This window comes from Sphaeramia orbicularis, chromosome 1 (genome assembly GCF_902148855.1).
Source record: "Sphaeramia orbicularis chromosome 1, fSphaOr1.1, whole genome shotgun sequence".
Taxonomy (NCBI): Eukaryota; Metazoa; Chordata; class Actinopteri; order Kurtiformes; family Apogonidae; genus Sphaeramia; species Sphaeramia orbicularis.
The window spans coordinates 23,448,288-23,470,285 of record NC_043957.1 but is presented as its reverse complement, the minus strand read 5'-3'; the positions used below and the strand labels follow the sequence as shown (position 1 = coordinate 23,470,285).

The window sequence follows — 21,998 nt, the reverse complement described above, 5'->3', positions numbered from 1 at the left end:
TGTGACACACAAAGTATAACCCCCCGAACCAATGGCGACCCCTATACCAACCCAACCTGGATCTGAAAATACGAAAACCACTAATAAAAACAAATACACGCATATGGATGAAAGAGAATATGATTAACAGATATAAACAGATTAGTTGTAGATAATTATGTTGCACTCAGTCATTCTAATTTTATTAGCGCTCCATCGTCTGTAATTAATTGGTTTAATAAATCTTAGGAGTTGTTGGCCCTGGTTGTGCAGTTTGTTGCATGTAGAGTCTGGGTCAGAGTACAAACACTGCTGTAGTGTCTGTTTGCATGGCTGATCTATTTGCATATGCTGCCCACTGTATTTTAATGATATTTGACTGTTGTATATAGTGTACTCCTCCACGTCATCACACTTTCATTTCACTTTAGTACAAATATTTGTTTATGATGTCACCTGTGTGTTTCTGTGTTATCGCCCCAGCCTATATGTGCTTTATAACCACTCTGAGTTTCATAGATAATTGTTTTTTCATCAGTACATAAACCATTTCAAAACTGTTGATGGAAACAGTTTTCTTTCACATTTTTTTCTTTTGCTTGACATTAGCAGTTGTGTAAACTAGAACAACGTATGTGATCAGAAACATGATGATGATTTCATTTTATTTCTTTTACATACTGTTGCCAGTGTTTCTAAATGGCTCTGTTATACCCCCAGAGGGTTAGGGTATATAGATTTACCAGGAATTCTGTCCATGCTTCTGTCCGTTGGAGACTTTTGTCCAACCCATTTCTCCAACACTATTCACCTGATGCTTTTCAAATTTGCACATTCACAGAAGTTCTTTACCACTAGGAGAGATGCAGTGCAAAATTTGATGGCTGAATTGCAATTTTTTTTAATTTTTTTTACAAATTTCTGACAATTTCAACTTAGATAATTTGTCAACCCAGTTTCTCAGATGCTGTTCACCTGTTTCTTTTCATATTTGACACATTTTTCTTTTACATGTGCCTCTCAATAGAAGACCGAACCTGCTATATTGAAAAATACATACAGAAATATAAAAATGGCTTGATAAATTAATCCATGTGCCAATACATGATACAAAAAAAAAACAATTAAAAGGCATTTTCTATGAAGTTATTTGTAAAATGCGACAAAAATTGTTGTTTGTATAGTCATTTCTAACTGTTTTAAATTAATTTTGTGTTAAAAACTCCAGCTATTTACTTTAACATTTAGTTTTCCGTACCATTTATTTATTTATTTTGGCCTTATTTATATTTTTCCTTCTTTAATTTTTATCCCTGCAATTATTTTTGTGTGCTATTTACATTTTCTATTGACATTTACATATTTTACAATTTTCTCTTTACATTTTCTTTATCTCTTTATGGCCCCAACAATATTGTTATGAAATTTTATTAATTTATTGGCATGCTTTTTTTTTTTTTTTTTTTTAACCTTTCTCTCAATTTTTGCATTTTTTTCCAAATTTGTAAAAGTTTTTGAAAAGATTGAAAGTTAACACTCAAAATTAATCCCTGGGCCGGCAGGGTATCAGTGAGCAGAAGGGGCAAAGGGCTGTGCGACTGAGTGGGGGTATTCGTAAGATGCATTTACTTTTTCACTTGTTTCTTAATAAAACCAAACCAGGCCTGAATACCTGCAGCAGCCTTCACCTGCTCTTCTGTGTCTAAATGTAACTGAAATGGCGGTTCTGTCCTTCAGGTCCAATCACTCCATTGTGGAAGACATCCGCCAAGGCGAGGGTAAAATATACGGTGCAGAGCTGCTCAAAGACCTGCTGAAACTCCTGCCTGATGCAGAGGAGGTCTGTATTTGTTTTTTTAACAAGTTCTGAAAAGCTGTCAGAAAAAGGCAGTGAATTAAACGGTAAATCCTGCTGAGCTTCAATCTTTTCTTCATTTTCTGCACAGATTAAGAAGCTGCAGGCGTTTAAAGGAGATCCAGACAAGCTGACACTCGTAGATTCTTTCATGTACCTTTTAATCCAGGTGCCTCGGTAAGTTGACTTTAATCATGTGTGCACAGTGGAGTTTGTAAAGAAGAGAAATGTGAAGAGATTTGTTTAATAGACAGTGAATGATAGAGTTACATTATGATACAATAACACCAAAATGTTTATTTCAGTCGGTGACATGTAATGATTTTCAACAGGGAAGTTCTAAAAAGTAAAAAATCAATGTTAGGTGTTCAAACCTTAAGAATGTTGTGGACACATTAATGCATCTGTGCTTTTAATTCTTTTTTTTTGTTTGTTTGTTTTTTTTTATACCAGTTCTTTAGCACCATTACTGGCCACACAAAGTGATGAAATTAAGCCAGATCAGAAACAATAAAAAGAATGTAAAAAAAATCTTTTATGGACAGAAATTCTGACCATAAATGTTAACATATTTGACTGTTTTACAGAGAAAGAAAAAAAGCATTTTATATGTAATATTTTATTTTCCTTATTTTATTTCCTTACACCCTGTAATTCTGGGCCATTCTAAACAAAACATGACAAAACATTTCAGTGGCCACATTCAGCCCAGTATGATCTCAAATGGGTCAGACCACTAAAATTATAGCATAATAACCTATAAATAATGTCAACTCCAAACTTTTCTGTATGTTTTAAGGTGAAAAAGTTACAATAATAATCTGGAGCAAAACTTAAGAATGTCTTCTTCAATTTGTGCATTTAAAAGGATGTTAGAATTTATTCTGACATGTGTAAGATTTGTTAACATACTTTAAGGAACTGATATGGGACTTTGTGATCAGTAGAAAAAGATGGGGTGGGGTGGGGCTATAAAAGTTGTTCTTCTTCCTGCTCCTTTTCAAATGTTTGGTTTTTTTTTTCCTTGTTTTATACATATATATATATATATATATATATATATATATATATATATATATATATATATATATATATATATATATATATATATATAAATATATATGTGTATATATATATAAATATATATGTGTATATATATATATATATATATATATATATATATATATATATATATATATATATATATTCAAAATAAATAATTAAAAAATAAAACCTTACCTGGCTAAATAAAGGTAAGAAATTCACCCCTACATTATTTGCTTTATGGTTTTGTTCAGAAATGGTGCATCCTCTCTCAAAACAGTTCATTTACATGTTTTACAGCTAAATCGCTCACAGTGTAAACAGACTTTTTTTCCCCAGGATTGACTCATTTTGAGTATGTTAAAATAACCCTTGTTGTAAAGATGAGCAGGTATAGTATTCTTAAAGCCTTCATTTTTACATTTGCTATAAATCCTTCATTATTTCTCCTCCCATATTGAGTTGCAGTACATTGCATTAGTGTGTAGCTGCTAGAATGAAAAAATCCACTCAGGGTATTACTTTTCAGTGTTTTGGATGGCAGCTCCCACCAGATCTCAGCTTAACACAATGATATCTGTGCTTAAATTACATAAACTGTGCATCTTTGTTCTCTCTGCACACCCTGCAACTTTTCATTCTTGGAAAGTCAGTCAGCGTTTGACTGAACCCCGCTCTGCTCCGACAGGTTCGAGGTTCGGATCGAGGCCATGGTGCTCCGTGAAGAGTTCTTCCCTTCCTGTGCTGTGATGAGCCACGAGATCAATGTCGTCCGAGTCGCCACTAAAGGTAATAACACTCACACTGTCACATGTGTTTAGATCAACGACCCAGATATTTGAGCTGACAGCTGTAGTGAACACCTGAGAGACAGAGTGGAAAGACAAAGCTCTGTCCTCTTAGTGCTCTTTAACATATTCCACACTTATCTGTTTCATATGGGAATGACTTATGGATTTATTTAGTACCCTAGTGAAGGCGACAAAGAAGAGGGAAACATGAAATAGTTTGTGGTCTAATAATAATTGTGGTATGAATGTGCATGTGGACTAGTGGAAGTCTATTAAGAGACCTTCTAGGAGGTAAATGATTTGTTGTTTGATGCAGTAATTGATATAAACCACTGCATTTTAGTTTAATCTCAGGTTTAGCTTCATATTTTATTACTATCCACTGACAATTTTCCGACTCCGAGGAGGGTGAGAGGATACCAGATATTAAATTGAATCAGTATCAATGAATAAAGCATCAAAAACAAATACACAGTCTGGTTGATTTTCCGATAAGAGTAAAAAAGCCTCATTCATAAACAGAGATGGGAATTGATGGGAATTTAACAATTCCAATATTGATTTTGCTTATGTCAGTTCTCATTGGGTGAGGGAATAAAAGAGTACAACCAGGTTTGTTTTGCATTAACTGTGTTTTATATTTTCATCTCTGCACAGAAAATATAACATACACAGTATGCACTCTGTCATCATCATCTAAATGTGATGGATGGAGATGATTCATATGGTGAAAGGAGTGAAATGGCGCTAACCTTAACACAACAGACAGGGCTTATAAGAGTTCAACTTTACCTCCAGCACTAATAACAGTTTGCTCTGCGTTGCTAAGTTGCGTTTCAAACACGTGACATTTCTGCAAATGGATTGCATGCTGTGTGGACAAATGTTTGAGCGTATTGGAGGGATTTCCCCCCTTTGAAGAAATGGAAGCTTCACAAGTGTTACCAGTGGTGCTGGTGTCATCTTTTAGCATGAATTATAGCCATACTTTGGAGTGTTTCTGCCTCGACACCATGTTGGCTATATTCTAAACCAAAACAATGCAGCATACGTGTGACGTCATCACGCATGTGCAACAAAGGTGGAATCGATAAGCAGAATTGTTAAGCAGACAGGCAAACGATTCCAAGGAACTGAGTTACTGGGAACCGGTTCTCAAAAAGAACCGGTTCTCGATTCCCATCCCTATTCATAAAGTATTTATAGTGTTTATACTGTTAAGAGAAAATAAAAACAGTAAAACAGACGCTATCTTATCTTATCTCAAATGGATTAATTAGATTACAGTAAGTCAATAATACATTTATTAAAGAAAGTTGTCATTTATCAGGAGTCAGTTGTTTCTCTAGTCAAGATAACATTATACGTCTTGGTTTTGTTTATTAGATCTGCATTCGATTTTGCATGTATTCTTCCTGGATGCAGTTTCATAGGTGACGATACAAAATACACATTTATACTCCTCACAGTACATCAGTACAGTGAAAACAACACAAACGCTGAAGAAAACTCACAGAATCCAACTGAATCCAACATGATCAGACAAATAAATATGATTTATAACAAACAGAACAGATATATAGCTCAAAGAATATGTTTTAAATGCAGAAATTGTTTTCTGGTTCTTTTTAAACATAATTTTTATTTTGGCAGAAAATGTATTTCATGCATTGTTCTGTATATTAATGTATAGAATACAATAGAATATTTATGTTGTTATTTTGCCATAGTCACACCGTCATATTTTAACGGCATAATTTTTGAAGCCACAAGAAAGAGCAACAAAAGCTTCTTTATTCCAAACATTTTCAGTTTCCTTATATTATACTGAACTGTTGAATTTAAACACCCTAAAGACAAAACCAAGGCTTGTGTACTTGTATAACAGTCTGTTGTGCAGCGTATTTTGAATCTCTGTTAATAACAAACTGTTTCCTGTTTTAGTCACGATGCTGTGTGTGTGTTTTTCCCATGATAATTTAATCTAAGATAATTAAGTAACACTTCTTCCACCTCCTTAATGAGTGTATTATTTATTCAGCTTAAGCTTATGATATGTTCTGGAGACAGCAGTAATAATGATCAGGAGAGGGGTTTATTTTGTTGTTGTTTTTTTGCACAAATTCACAGTTCAAGGTCTAGGTTTAACTGTGCAGTTGTTTGAAGTTTAGAAACCACTGCTCTAAAATATCCACTAAATATAGTCTAATAGGAGCTAAATACTAGATTCATATTCAACAGTATCTTCTTTACACTTTTTGTATCTTTTGCATCTTAGAAAAGCATAACGCTGAGCAGTATGTAAAAAATGATGGTGACTATTTTGATATTTTAGTAGGAATGGTAATTTCTTTTGCATTTTGTGGTTCCAGGCACAACAAACCCATCATCAATCCAGCTGATGTCATCATGTTTATGTGTGTTTATGTGTGTGGTGATGTCAACATATCAAATATATAATATAAATTGCGTCTGTGTGCCAAGTGTGCAGTAAATGCTCCTGAAGGATTCTGTTGGGTCTCTGCAAACTTAATTTGATTCTGATTTGAATTGATAAAGCACTTTGTGACTCTGTCTGTGAAAAGTGCTCTATAAATAAAATTTACTTACTTACTTACTTACTTAAATTGAAACAAAATTGATGTTTTTATAGACATTTGAAATTTCGCCCATTATAAGTAAATCGGAGAAAAAAAAGATGTAAAAAATTCATTAAAAAATTTGAACTTTGACCTACTGTTTTCAAAATGTAATCAGATCTCTAATCCAACAGAGTGGAAGTGCTGCTGGGTCTTCTTGGTAATTATCCGCAGGTGCTCTTTGGAAACTTGTGGTGTGTCTGGCTATTTAGAGTAAAAAAAAATCCGCATTAGCATGCTAGATTTCAAAAAATATTCCCAAGGCACATTGTAGGATTTGTGTAAAAATAAAATGCCTTTATTAGTTCATGACAGTCTGCTGAAATACAGCCAATGCGTTGCGACCTCTGGTCTTCATCAGGGCTTTGTAATCAGATCTATTCTGGGTCACTGGCAATCTATAAACCCAATTTGGCATGAATTCAACCAATAGTTTCGCTGCTAGAGTGTTAACAAACAAAGAAACAAACAAACCAAACCAAAAGCAAAACCCCGTGCCTCTCCTTCAGGGGGGTGGGATAAAAATGATAATAGGATTTTCACTGGGGTCTGCACATACTAGCACATTCCCTCATGTCTGCAGAGCATGATTCACATCTATTGATCTGCAATTTCTTTCATAATCATACACTGTGGCACATTGTTCCTCCATCAAACTATTGCAGCTGCTGTGATTTAGATGTTGCACCGTGTCATGATTTCAACCGTATTTTTATTAATTACTCATTGTGAATGAAGTCAATAGTTTTGCAGTTAACCTTGATCTGATATGAGGCATACTGGACTGATGTTATGATCTATAAAGCTGTGCTGCTATAGTGGCTGAAAAAGTCATGTGCTGCTGACTGTATAATTTACAGTGAAATAGAACACACAAAACACACACTGTAAATACAGTAGCTGCATCTTTTGAGCTATTTCTGTAGATTATAAAATGGCTGAGAACTTGTGAGGAATATTAAACAGGTTTTTTTTTTTTTTACACTTTTTTGAGCCAAGTGTCATTTTAGCTGAGTCACATTATGGCTCTCTGTGCTTTATTGGATTTCTAAAATGCTCTTGTACTGCACTGTGACCTTTTCACTGCATTGCAGGGCCATCAGTTAAATGTTGCATGGGACAGTTTAAGGACAGTAGAGCATTCAATTCAAACTACCTGCAGTATTTAACATATGCTTTTAATGTCAGTACTAGAAGGAAAACGGGTCCGAATGCAGCTTTAAGTAGGAAATGGACAACAATTGTTATTGCTGACAGTAATTTTATAAAAAGTGTATAATATGATGCTGTGGCAACTCTCATTGTACAGAGTTAATGAGCTGTGAGGAGCTTCATGCCATTCTACACCTGGTTCTGCAGGCTGGAAACATCATGAACGCTGTAAGTCACATTCATGTCTTTTGTCCCCACCTGGGTGTAACTCGGTGGTTCTCAATTGTTTTCTGTTAAGAGCTGTCAAGTTTTCTTTCAAAATACTCAAGCGGCTTATCGTCTCTAAGTGCCGCTGTAACTTATTGGGCTTCATTCTGTTTGCTGCCAGAGTTTTCAGACATAGCACACACACTGGTCTCTTCTCATCTCCCACTGTAGTCACTGTGAAGCCCAGCGCTTTCGGTATGGCAGTAAAAAAGCTAAGGCATCAGTTCTGCCGTGCATACACCCCAGGGGCCGCACCCCACAATTTGAGTAAAACTGGTGTAACTACACAAATAGTTCATATCTTTCCATCGAATAATTAGTACAGTGGTTAATATGTTTCATATGCAACAAGTTGTTTAACCCTTTAACCCTGATGCAGTGAGTAGCTTCTCATTTCTTAAACAGCTGTTAGTTTGTGTTTCAGTGGATGAAGGTCATGTGGTCTGATGAGTCCAGACTGACAACAAGACAAAATAACCAAACTAAATTCTTGTCAGTTTCAACATGTCATGTCCTGGATGTGTTTCATTATCTGCTGAAATATACAGTTTTGACCTCAATGGAACAGAGCATGTGGGTTTGGAGAACGGAACATTACTTGGCAGAGTTCCATGACTTAAGAGTGATTCTTAAACAGTACATCACAAATGCATGGGGTGAACAAAAGCTTTTTTCCACCTCTGTATGATATGAAACATGTTATCACCATATGCAGGTAAATCTGAGGCTACAGCGTCAGCAGTTTTGAGATGTGAGATCTGCTCATTTGTGTGTGTTTGGTCCTCAGGGTGGATACGCAGGTAATGCCGTGGGCTTCAAGCTGTCGTCTCTCCTCTCATTGGCTGACACCAAAGCAAACAAACCAGGGATGAACCTGCTGCACTTTGTTGCCATGGTCAGTAAAAACTGCACTAAAATAAAAACAAAACAGTCACAGAGTGTTGTGTACATAAGGATCCATAATTGTGCATCCAGCTGGTATGTTTGTCTCTCATTCTCATTATTATTGTGTTCATGTGTTTGTGTGAGGTCTGTTTATTTCTCCATCCATTAATTACTGCCTGTATAATCCTAGGACAGCTGATATTGTAGTCTGAAGTCTGGATTTACGCTTTTACTCTTACAAGTCTTGTGAATTTGGAGGCATTTCATACATATTTTTATGCTTTTATTTAAGAGTAATGCTAATAACTACTATTACTGCATTATCATCTTTTTACAAAACCTCAAATAATTGTAGAAAACAGAGAAGAAGAGTACTATTCTACTTATTTTTATTCAACATTTAACCAAAACTAAAAACTGTCACTTTTCTCATGTTACTTATTGATTAGACTGCCTCCTCAAACTTAGAGTCATAGATCCAGGTATATATAGGTTAATTCTGACCCTGATGAAGATCTAGAGTCCTAATGTGTGCTATGTACTAATGCTAATGCTAATGCTAATTCTAGGTACTGTGTGTGTGTGTGTGTGTGTGTGTGGTAAAGTGCATAGACTGCATTTCCCTAGGGGGATAATAAAATGAGTTAACCTTAACCTTAGGACAAATTAATTAGGACAAATGAAAGAAGCCAAAAGCTGCAACCTGCCAAATAATAGCATTTCTGCTGGAAAATGAACCAAAATTTTTATCACCAATCAAATTACCCTCATCATTTCATTTCATCATTTCATCTTCTCTGTTTAAAAAATGTTTGTGAAATTACACTGAACTTGGACCACATGTTTTTAATATGGCAATCACAGACAACGTAGTAGTTTTATACATATTTTCACAGCGAAAGAAAACAAAGCTAACAGTGCAGGTTTGTACGTGGACAGCAGATGGTGACAGGAAACAAACAACAGCCAAGAGCAGCAGCCAAGCATTACATAAGCCGACAAAGAGCAGTCCTTAACACTGCACTGATGCCACTTATCGATTTCTCTGTACACACAGGAGGCAAAGAAAAAAGACGAGAAGCTGCTCAAGTTTCCAGAGAAACTGCAGGATGTCCAGAGTGCAGCTAGGTAAACCGCTCACCACTTCATAAAGTGAATTCACAAGTACCGCCTGTTATTTTGTACAATGACAATATTTAAAGATGTCAAGTTTAACCTTTTAACATCCATCCTTTTATGTAATGCACACTTAGGGTTATAATCAAGGGGTAAGGAGCTCAGCACAAAATGAAGCCAGTGTGGAAGTATGTTAACGTTGTAATACCACTGATGACCACTGGGGCGCCCATAGGGTGTATTCACACCTACTTTGTTTGGTCCATTTAAAACTGTGTGAATACAAACATGTGAACTCTGATTCAAACCAAACAAGAGGACCTCTTTCAAGTGGTCTCAGTCCATTTCTATACAAACTCAGGGCCAGTTCACTTCTGGTGTGAATATAACTGGCCTCGAGCTGAAACAAACCAAGGAACCATGAGCCTTTTTGTGCTTGACGAGCCACCATAGCCATGAGCAGCATGCCTTCGCCGATGCCGAATGACACATAAAACATTGACAAACTGGCTCCGAATGAGCTCTTGTTGACAGTTAACATTATTTTCATAAATTGGTGTCTAAAAATAGAATGCATATTCCGCAGGACTTCCATGTTTGTTTTCATCAACACACGCCGTCTCTGATTCACCCCGCCCTGACTTTTCTATCCAGTGCCAGTGCAGTTCGTCACATGCGTTCTTCTGTTTACAGAGTTTGGTATACTAGCAAAGAGTGCAATGAGGATGCAATCTGACCCAAAAGACAAAAATAAAGTCTGCATTCAATCCGAATCAAATAATCGGACCAAAGGACTTTCCAGGTGTGACTCCACCCATAGACTTACATTCAAATTCTCTGTAGATTAATCTTTTTTTTTCTGGACTCATTCGGGTCCCATCCATTTTATTTGGACCTACTAATAAGTAATGAGTGAAGTGAAATGATCCGTCTTCTGGTAATTAGATTCCAGGGCGAGAAGGAGCTTTGATGTCTGCTGTGTCAGGTTTTGATTGACAGGTCTGTATGTACCTGCCATGTTGGACTTTTGGAATTTCCCTTAATTAATAATTAATTAATTAATAATTGCACTTGATTATGCATAACTTCTGAGATATACAGGGGATTTGTCAAACATGGGGATGTTCGTTTATTATCATTATTATTATTATTATACTGGGCTGTAAACATGTTAATTTCAGCAGTAAAGTTGGGCAGTTTGACATGGGGGTCTACATGGATTGACCTGAGAAGTGGGTCCTTCAGGGGTCAAACCTCCAGACTGGCTTCATCTTTCAGCTCCTGAAGTTTCTATTGGGTTCAGACATGGCTCATATGTAACCCTAACCTTAATCTGGTTGCTGGTGACCTAGTGAATGTTAAAAAAAAACAGGTAACAGTTGAGATAGGGAATAGGTCTGTCCTCAGTGTGTACGTATTTCTTCTTTTCATCAGTACATTCTAGCTCTCAAATGCAGTCCTAAGACTCTATTGCACTTTTTATGATATTTAAAATGTATTTTCAGAATCTGTCGTGCAATTTTTTAGATATGAGGAGAGACCAACCATTGTTTCTTCTTTATATATTGCTGAATTGAGCAGAAACAGCCTTTGCTCAGGCAGATTTAGGAGTGGCACATTGAGAGTCCAGCTGAGACTGCAGTGATGCGTTGTTGCCTCTGTCAGCTTCACAAGGTCATCTCAGTTTGGTGTCCTCCTTCACCACAGAGCCAGGATTACTGCCTCCTCCTTCAGGATATGTGAATGCAGGGCGTACAGTGGCTCTTTCTTTACCCATAAAGACCCAGCTCTACTTTTGTGATAGTTCTCAAATGAATTTTTCTCTATATTTTAACATTTCTTAAGTGATTTATCACCATTTATTATAATATTATCCTCAGAGTTTTGCATTTTTTTTCACTGAAAATCAGGTATTTTCCCACATTGAATTTACTAATCATGTAGATTTTCATAAAAAGCTCAGGTTAAAGTCGAGGGTTATTGTATCAGAAACAGAGAAAACTGAAGAAAAGTGACTCTTTTCAGCAAAGATATCAATAACTGAACATAAATCAAGTGTCTATACACTGTCATTGATCAAACTCCATGGGTTTTACTGGTGAATCAATGTTGTAGAAGATGACGATGTTTCCACGGTAACTACAGAGCCTCTGAATGTCCAAATGGGTCATATCTGATGACCACGAAAAGATGACAAACTGCATTTTACACCAGTTATTTACATGTATTGATAGTATTAGTGGATCAACAGGTATTAAACATTTTAGATCAGTGGATGGTTCTGGTCGTCAGTGGATGTTTGGGTCTTTATGGGTTAACTTCTCCTAATGGTAGCCTGACATTCCTTTCAACAAAATATGGAAAATGTTCATGTTAGACAAAGGTCAAGAGTAATTTACAGTGTGAGTTGTGATTTTTTTATGTCTTCCAATCAGAAATATCTGATGAAATGTTGTCACGTAGGATCTCAGTGGAGAACATCGAAGTGGAGTTTTCCTCCTTGTATGTTCGGATCAAAACTCTGGAGGAAAAGGTTCAAGGAGACCAGGAGCTACAGCAGCAACTGGAGCCATTTCTGCAGGTGAAGCATGTGTCATGTGATGTGTTTCATACTTCAGACACACATACACAAGTTGGATCCAAGCCACAACACATTTATGGAGCTGCTGAATGAACTGCTATACATAATGACACCCATAAAAGTCAATGACAACCTTAAAAATAATACATGTGCTTGTGTCTAATGGCCCGTTTCAGAGTTCAGCACGGACGCTTCAGGATCTGAAGAGACGCAGGTTGGATCTGCGGAAAGAGGGAAACAGTCTCATCGATTTCTTTTGTGAAGACAAGGACACCTTCAAACTGGACGAGTGCTTCCGCATCTTTCAAGACTTTTGTATCAAGTTCAAGAAAGCTGTTAAGGTCAGTGTGACTTTAGAAAAGGGAATTTAGCAGCAAAACTACAGAGAAATGATGTGGGTTTTTCTTTTCATTTGACACACATCAGTAAATGTTTAGTGATGCTTGAATGAATCCTTTACTGTTCGTTGACCTTTTCAACATGTAAGAGGCAGAGTCACAAGTAAGTACTGTCACATAAACAACAGTGTCATCAGGAATTAGTTTTAATTTTGATGTGCTTACTTAAAACCAATGCTAATGCTTCCTGTAAAAGTTCACATCCCAAAACTTTATTAATGAAACAATAAATTACAAAATGCCTGATACACTCCTTAAGGGGTCCCAATAACGCAACAGAGGCCAGACTCACCTCTGGAAAACAGTTATTATGCTTTTACCAGCCATCAGATTCTGGGCTGACGTGCCACTGGTTTTATTTTGTCTGTTTTTGTGTTGTTGCAATGTTAATTACATTACATTTACATCGAGGAACTTCTCTGAACTCACTCTCATTTAAACAGTAACACAGGCCGCTGGCATTTCAGGCAAAACACTTTAAAAACTACTTGTTGAAGTATTGAACTGGACTTAACGCCTCTAAAACTGAACTGAATGTGGCATCAATTGGAGGCATTGGCTGAGCTGTCTTGTCATCAGACAGGGATTTTTTCCAACAGCAGACAAACATCATCCACTGCCATCAGTTAATGTCATCTTATTTGCTGAGACTGATGGAATGATGGTATGGGGTTCAGTTTGAGCCAGAATTTCTTGGAACAGTCATCTAACTGCCACCAACAATGTTACACTTTAAGACACTTACTTATTGACTTCAGTTTCAAGCTACCTTTTTATTTGAATTCGTTACCCATTTCTGTATGGCAGCATATCTTTGTCATGAGCTATTGTGAAGGTGTTATGTCAGTCTTCATTGCCTTCATCAGCAATTGCTTCAAACGTCTTGATTTCAAATTTTTTAGCTTCCTTGAGACAATGTCTAAAATATTTGTTCACAGTTTTGAAAAACTTTGATTCTTGAATTTTTTATAATTTTTTTTAAATATTAAAAATTATACTACTTATAATGGTCCATATTTTGATGGCTTACAACATGTAAAAGGTTACAGATATCAGTATAGTTACTATTGAGCACTGATAGGAAGTCATATATGGACTTTCCTTTAATTAGTTGAGTTCTCCTCCAGTGAAAGTACCACCCACTTCTATTGGGAGATTGATCTCCTGCATCAAGACCACAGGACTCTAATATAGCAGCAGAACCTGACAACCTCACTAATTCAGCTTGCTATTGATTGTTGATAGAACGTGCCATTGATATGCTGAGCCATTGGCCCTATTTTTATTCACATCATGCTTCTCAACATGTTCCTATCTTCCTGTTCCTCTCAGGACAACATGGACCGTGAGATGAAGGAGGCAGCCCGACAGCGTCGTTTGAGAGAGCTTGAGGAGAAACGTTGTGCGTGGTCTGCCGCAGATCAGAGCGGAGGATTCGGCCGTAGCAGCAGCGAGAATGATGTGGACATGCTCACCAAAGAGGGCCTCCTGGACTTCTTCCAGCAGAGGTCTCAGAGTCCACACAGCCCGCTTGGACGTTCTGCCAGCGCCCGTCGCCACCGCCACACCATGACTAGCATTGCAGACCGTGAACTCCAAGGATACCTGGAGCTGTTCGGAGGAGGCAACGGGAATCCCACTGACTACTCCAAGTTTAACAGCCTACCTCGGTCAGGCCGAGCCCCTCAGCGCAAGACAACCCACTGGATCTTAGCCCAGAATGACAACCGCGAGCTAGGATGTGACAGACAAGTAACATCTCCACATACAGAAACTGAACCCATCAGCCCACTTGCCAGGTTTTCTTCTTCTGGGTTGAATGATAATGAGGATCCATACGATAATAACAATAAATACTCATCTGTGTCAGAGGGCAGCACTCTGCCTCGATCCTTTTGTGTCTTTCAGAAGACAGCCCATCTTTCCAAAGCAACAATTACCGGCCATATGAATGTTAGTCTGGAGAAACATACTTTAGTTCGTGGACCTCAAGCTTTTGAGCTGCCTAGTCCAAACAATAACAATAATCATATGCACTTTGAGGATATGGAGGATTTGGAAAAGGAGAGACAGTCACCTTCCATGAATCTGGACAACTGTTCAGCTGATCAAGTTTTACAAAAAGTGGGAGATTCAAAGGCCAGCAGGGAAGGGAAAACAGATCCTCCTACACAGGCTGGAGCCTCTTGTGAAAGAGAAAAAGAAGAAGAAGACAACAGCACAGTTTCATCAACCACCTGCGACACTCCGCTCCCTCTAGATACCTCTGTATCCAACAAAAAGCCAGTGTTTTATATCATAGACTGCACAGAAACAGACTGCTCAGTTACTTTGGACTACTCTGAGGCTGAAAGCTCATCTTTAATCAAAGAAGGACTTCATTTCAGAAGCTCTGACAGCAGCAAAGATCAAGAGAGCCAACAAGACCCAAGCTCTCTGTCCTCCAATTTGGAATCTGCATCTCCCAATGACCAATCTGTTTCAACCAATGAACTCTCAGCGCCCAAATCTGTGGACGCAGCGTCCATGACTCCGTCTATAACAGCAGATGAATGGGACACAGAGAGCTGCGACACCGCTGAGGGAAAGCAAGCTGCAGAGAAAAACACACCGAGAACCAGCAGGAAAACAGCGCCAGCAAAGAGTAAAATGATCAGAGGAAGCAAGGGCAGTGGAGGTCGTGGAGTACGAACACTGACCAGCAGCGAAAACCAGGGGATGCGGAAAGTTGTACCAATTACCAAGTTGACAAGGACGGGCAGCAACAAGAGAACTGAGAGACCTGACAGTGCAGAGCCTCGCCGGCCTCTTCGGGACCAGAGCACCCCAGCAAGAGGAAGAAGCGAGAAGGCAACTAGACCCCCACGACACTCCAGCATGCCTCCTGATGAGTCCAAAGCTCAGAGGGGAAGTGGCCTCACAGGTTCAAGATGGGCACGGGATTCTATTCCAAGGAAGGCCTCAACCCACAAGCCGAGCGCCAAACCCCTGAGGAACATCCCCAAACCTGCACCTGAGGAGAAGATGTGCCGATCCACCATGAGGGCCCAGGCTCAGGCCCTGGCTCAGGCCCAGGGCGGGGCCTCTTCTGAGAACAGCAGCAGCTCTCATGCGCTCAAGAACATTGACGTCCCCAGCTTCGCTCGAAACACTGTAGCATCATCTTCCCGGACCAAAAAGGATCTGGGTCCACCATCTGTGCCCTCTACCCCTTCTCGCAGCCCCTCACTTGTGGCTCGACAACCATCCTTGAAGCAGAACAGGTTATCTCCTATAGGTCACAGCACAGAGGAGCAGCCTCAGGGGACCAGCCTGCGACGGGTGCAAACTGTGAAGGCGTCCAGTCGAAGCGCCTACCGCAGTGAGACTCCACCTCCCCCTACAGCACGAGAAGATAATCGCAAGGCCAGTTGTTTTTCTGAAAAGTCAGGCCTGTCAAGAGACCTGTTAACAACCAGCAGAAACACAAAACCAAGCTGGAAGTGAAACAGCGGAAACTGACCAGAGAAATATGAGTGCAGACTTTTCTCGAATCATGCAAAGACAGGAATCTGCAAAACATTCAGTCTGTCTCACCTCGTAAGGTACCTCTAGTAGCTGACTTTGTATCAGGTTTATGAATTGCAAAGAGCAAGATGCAATGAACTCCTTCATGTGTTTTTGTTTTGTCGTTGCAAGAAAGAAATCATTATTTCCTAAAGTCCTTTTTTTTTCAGAAGGAGGGGTGGAGCCTGGTGGATTGTTAATAATTTAAAGGGTTAGTTCTGATTTTTGAGTCTGGGTTGTCTGAACTTCTCATCCATAGCTGGTGCATGACCTGCATTAGACCTGATCCATTTTAAAGAGGCAGACAGGAGTATTGGCATGGAAGCTAAGGAAAAACACCTAGAAAGGCTCATGTAGAACAAATCTGTATCATTCTAAACATACACAGCGATTTACGAGAGAACTGAAGCTTAGTTCAAGGCCACCACACAAAACAGTCATTGTACCTCGCAGAACATTGGAATTGCTGTTTTATCGCTGCCTCAGCTGCTTTGTTTATGACTGATTTAGCAATAATGATCAAAATAATTATTGCAATATGAATTCCCTCATTCCTAGGGTTTTTGTTTGTTTGGACTTAAAGTGACATGTTAAAAACCAAAGTTACTCAATAATACAATCAAAGTGATCCAGACAGCAGTGTCCTGTGAGGTCTAATTGCCGTTTTGTCAAAAGAGCTGTGTTTTTAGTGTTTTTTAAAACTGCTTTCCTCGCTGTCTAACAACGTAAAGAGGTGAATATTGTGCAAATGTAAGTGTATCGTTAGATTGATAGGTTTTTTTTATATGGGCTATTTGTTTTTAAAGGTGGGGTATGAGATCTTAGAAAAAGGGTTTGAGCAAGCTACACTTTGAAAATACTCAATTCCAAAGTCCAAACCCCTTTCTTCAGACATCCCCCCGAAGCCACGCCTCCAGAGTACTGGCAGGGTTCATGAGGGCTGTATGGCAACAGTTCACCTGGCTCATGCATACCTCATTCAGTCTTCTCCAACACCCCCGCTCTTCCAGAACAGCCCCAGTTCATACCTATCTGGCTAATGTTACATTTCCTAGTGATTTATGTTTGTGACAAAACAGTTTACTGATGAACTTTCCATCCTAATATAGCTAATATAGCCAAGCTCTGGCTCTGTTTCCTGTACAAGTACTCCAAGCCTCTAAGAACACACGATTCATGCACGAAGAGGGGTACGCACAGAGGGGGGAGGGACAAATGGCAGTTGAGTTTGATAGACATATCACCGTTCAATCATTTCGATTGGGTGCTCAAAATAATCGGATGGTATTTTTTCAATCCTGTCCGTTCCACAGGTGACTAAGTTTTTTTATTTTTGTGTTAGAGCATTTAATTAATTGGTTGTAATTGGGGTGTGAAGGGGATTTTAAGCAATATAGTAAAAATGCTCCAGGAAAACTTCTCACACCCCACCTTTAAGTGACTATAATACAGTGTTTGCCTCTGCATCCGTCCACAGCCGTTCATTGCTTAGCATTCATACTCCTGTGTACCTCTCTAAAACACGTACCACTATGGATAAGTACCTCATACAACCAACCTTCAAAAACACCCACACGGACCCTTTACTGACAAATGGCAAGTTGCTGTTACACAGGAACCTCTTTGCCTGCTTAGCTGTCTTTGTAAAGTATGTGCTCGTGTCTGTGATAATGTACAGTAAGTAAACACTATTCACTATATAATGCTGCTAATTAGCTCCGACAATTTGAGACTTGAGTTTCAGTGTCTTTTTCATTCAGGGTTGCAAGATTTGTTGTACCTTACCTTTGCTGCTGTTGTGGTGTCTTTTCGTTTCATTGCATCCCTTAGTAGAGTGCAGCTGTATTTTCTTTATTTTTAATTCCTTTGTGTTGCTTAATACCTCAAAAAGATCGCAGTGGCCTTTTTATCAGCAGAAAAATCTGTTTGTTTCTGCATGATCAAAATGTAGACAAAATCCAATCAGCTGATTTAAAAATAACTGCAATGTCACTTTTTACAAATTCCTGGTATATTATTATTACAACAATATATACAGTAAGTTGCGTAGTTTAAAACCAATGTATAACAACTGTGGTACTTCCTGTACCTTGTATATGTAGATGTCAGTAGTGTAAATGTTATAGAACTCCTTCATAATATCATGGAGTAGATGTGCACGTAGCTAATGTTTATGCTAATCGACGACCAGCGCTAATGCTATGAAACAAAAGCATTGAGTGCAACTGAATATTTTATTTTGATTTCATTTTTCTACCATGAAAAGTCAATGCCTGAATTGACCATTTTTCAGCTTTTCTGACCATTTCACACCACTTGCCTTTCAATCTGCATTGTGCCATTGCCTTGATGGCAACAACTTTCACAACAGTGCATTGCCTTAAAGCTTCTTTAATGTGTCCGATCCATCACCAGTAGAAACTCCTTTGTCGTAAAGGAGAGTAGTAATCTTACCTACATTCCTTCACAAACAGCTAGTTGGTGATTCACTCTGTAAATAATGTAAAGACATAGTATTTTTCTGACTATAAATATGTTTACATAGCATTACAATGAAGGGTAAGGTATGAGAGAGCACAGTTGTTTTCCATAGGTCAAAGCCTGCATGTTTCATTCGATCTGCCCGGGGTGTTGGCATGCTTTGGGTATCTTCCTCTTCCCTGTGATGCAAATGAAGTCGATGAACCGGTGAAACAGAAAAAGCCCAGTCACATGTCCCTGTGTGTGTGTGGCCTCATTTACAACTTCACAGAGGATCAGTTCAAGGAAGCACTGAAATTATGCATACATTCAACTTTCATTTAGCTAAACATCTTGTGGAAATTTGTCTTTTAATCTTAAAAAAAAAAAAAAAAAAGGAACTTTATATGTTTGCAGCTCAGTGGAAGTGAGTATTTGAAGCAGAGTTCAAGTACTAATTTAACTTTTCCACATTATCATAACATGAAAGGTAGGAACATTTGGTATATTGCTGTACATTTTGATTTAAAAGCAGAATTTTGACTTATTGAATCCTACGCAACTGACACAGCTGTCAGCCTTTTGGGCAGAACATGAAATATTTACACCAGTGATAAAGTTTCATATAAATATGGCAAGCTGTTTTAACTAATACACCACATATACTCCTGCAGATATCAGTCATATCTTGGCAGGACAAATGATATGGTTATGTTTGCCCTTTTAACATATGTATTGGGCTTTCAGATGTCCTATATCTATAATTCTTACATGAAAAAAAAACAATACAACAATCTACAATACAATCATTACTTATAACCTTAAATTTCAGATATCTCTAGTTTTATTTTCTTTTTTAAACACATATCTTTATTAAGGTTTTCACACATTACATATATTTTCTGACATGAAATGATAATATTGTGTGGGTCTCCCTTGAAAATAAATCCCTATAAGTTTCTGGAATGAGACCTAGAATACAGATCTCCGCGCACATTAGGATTTCTTTGTCTATAATACTTGAAATTGTGTTAATTATTCTTCTCCAAAATTCTTGCATATGTTCATATTTCCAAATACAGTGATACAATATAGTTTTATTTTCAGTGTCTAAAATAACATCCATCATTATGAATATCAACAACTGACATGATCATATCTACAATTAAAATTATGACCAGAAACAATGCAACTGTAGATTCAACGGCTTTAACATAAAAAGGTTAATATTATAGATATCCATTATCACATTTCGACTACTTAAATTGTCTTATGTTTTAGAATGGTGGTCAATCCCTCCAACAATTAATACTTGCAATTTTGTTCAATCATTACAACTTTTTTACACATATCAACAAATCAACATAATTTCTTAGTTTTACCATTTCTGAAATCTAAAATGTTCTTGCAGTTATGATAGAAAAGTGATTTATACTTAAGCAGCTTGCCATATGGGGAAAACTTTTGCGTCTGTATCCAAGGTAGAAAATTAATCCGTGCTACAACAACAAAGCTTTGCAAATTACACTTTCTGTCTCCACCAGTTAAGCAGCCACAAAAGTACTGCAGTCCTTTAGTGGCTCTGGTTCCAAGTCTGACTCCAGTGCACTCAGTCCTTTGGCTCCTTTGTGTATCCCACAATGCCCCCTGCTGCCGTAACGGTGCTGCTTTCAACGGCTGCTCTTTAAATAATACCGGACGGGTTTACAGCAGCAGAGCCAATGGTGGAGTCCAAACACTGGATTTCTCCTTCCACAGCTTCCTTGTTATAGCATAGTTACCATAGCAACACAGTCTAAACATCAATTACCGTGATGGACAAAGAGGCCCGTATAGTAAAAAGGTCAATGCTGTTCCCACACTTTATTAGATTACAACTCCTGGAACGCCTTGTTTTCATACAACTGGAAGTTTATAATATGTGACGTTAATATTATTTGAGTATCTTATGTCTTATCTGTGTTCATTTGAATTTTAAGATTATAACATGCCCCATCTGTGATTTCTTATTTTTATTTTGCCTTAAAAGTCATTTTATGTTCTGACAGAATTTCACCACTGATGTCCTTTTTCTGGAAAGGTATGACTAGTTACTGTTTCCATCTTGAATGTGATTGATGGTGATGAGAATCTGTCCGCTGTAGTTTTCACACCTGAAGCAAATAGGTGCTGTGCTGCTCTGCTTGGTCTTTTACAATCTCATAATGAAAACAGAGAAGACTGATCACTATGTTAAATGGTCATAACTGATCATTAGACCGCAGGGCTGTAAATTGTGATGTTACTGTTGCAGTTTATATTTCGGGTGATGACGTCCAAGAGATAAATAAAATCACATGTTGCTGTGTAAACTGAAAAGTTGAGTTTTGTTTTATATGTGCACTGATTATATTTCAAAAGCTGTTGATGATATGGAGAAATTGGTTTAAAAAAAAGATTTTTTTTAAAGGCGCTGTAATGTAGTATTTCTACTTTCTTATATTTAAAAAAATGCCTAAAAAGATCATTAGGATGTTTAGAATAAAGAGCCCTGAAGTTCTGCTGAAGATGCCAATGTGTTGGATATGAAGTGAATGTATTTGCACCATATGGCCCGCGGGCCAAAACCGGCCGCCAAAGGTTCCAAACTGGCCCATGAGATGAATATGTGAAGTGCAAAAATTACACTGAAGATATGAACAGTCAAGGGTATTAAACTCATTTTAGTTCCAAACTGTAAAATTTCAATCATATTCTGCCTGGTTCTAAATGTTCATGTTTGTAGATCCAGCTGTTAAATCTTTAATTTTATCTCTTTGTTGCACCCTGCAGTGTCTGTGTGTCTGTCCGTCAGTGTCAGCGCCAGATTACTGTTAACAGCCATTAAAGGAAAGAAAAAACAGGAAATAAAACAAATGATCACATTATAACCTGACAGTTTCTACACCCAGATACAAGGCAGCACCTGTTAGCGTCCATTAAAGGTGACAATATAGGAATTTAGGTGAGTTATCACAATACAACCTGAAAATGTTCACATTAGACTGTGAAGTGTCATCACACAGTTGAACTACTGGAGTCAAAATCTCTTTTTTCACATGTGCAGCCAAACTGTTATTAGTTTAAAGCTTATCAGGAAATCAGTCAAAACTTTAGAATGACATTCATGTAAATCCTGTTGATTACGTCACACAGCAACTTGAAACTCCTGTATTCTGTTTTCCTCATTTAACTTTCATCGTAACGTGCACTGACCTGTCAATCATCTGGAGTGACATTTGAGGGGTCCAGTCAGGTGCAGATATA

The 21,998-nt window shown here is 38.0% G+C and overlaps 1 protein-coding gene and 1 long non-coding RNA gene across 3 annotated transcripts in view; both read left to right on the top strand.

Moving 5' to 3' along the window:
- The window catches only part of fhdc1 (FH2 domain containing 1), a 50,459-nt gene extending 33,408 nt beyond the window's left edge, over positions 1–17,051 (top strand). For both annotated transcript variants that reach the window (XM_030130145.1, XM_030130221.1), the window contains exons 4-12: positions 1,717–1,819; positions 1,926–2,011; positions 3,567–3,667; positions 7,618–7,688; positions 8,515–8,622; positions 9,670–9,740; positions 12,192–12,309; positions 12,486–12,650; positions 14,040–17,051. In XM_030130145.1, the coding sequence (XP_029986005.1) occupies positions 1,717–1,819; positions 1,926–2,011; positions 3,567–3,667; positions 7,618–7,688; positions 8,515–8,622; positions 9,670–9,740; positions 12,192–12,309; positions 12,486–12,650; positions 14,040–16,193 (2,977 nt within the window). In that variant the 3' untranslated portion in view covers positions 16,194–17,051. The remainder of the gene's footprint in view (positions 1–1,716; positions 1,820–1,925; positions 2,012–3,566; positions 3,668–7,617; positions 7,689–8,514; positions 8,623–9,669; positions 9,741–12,191; positions 12,310–12,485; positions 12,651–14,039) is intronic.
- Positions 17,052–17,691: 640 nt separating this feature from the next.
- On the top strand, positions 17,692–21,071 carry LOC115417267 (uncharacterized). Its single transcript, XR_003935100.1, has 2 exons — positions 17,692–19,554; positions 19,809–21,071. It is a non-coding gene; the product is annotated as an uncharacterized LOC115417267 (long non-coding RNA).
- The last annotated feature ends 927 nt before the right edge of the window (positions 21,072–21,998 follow it).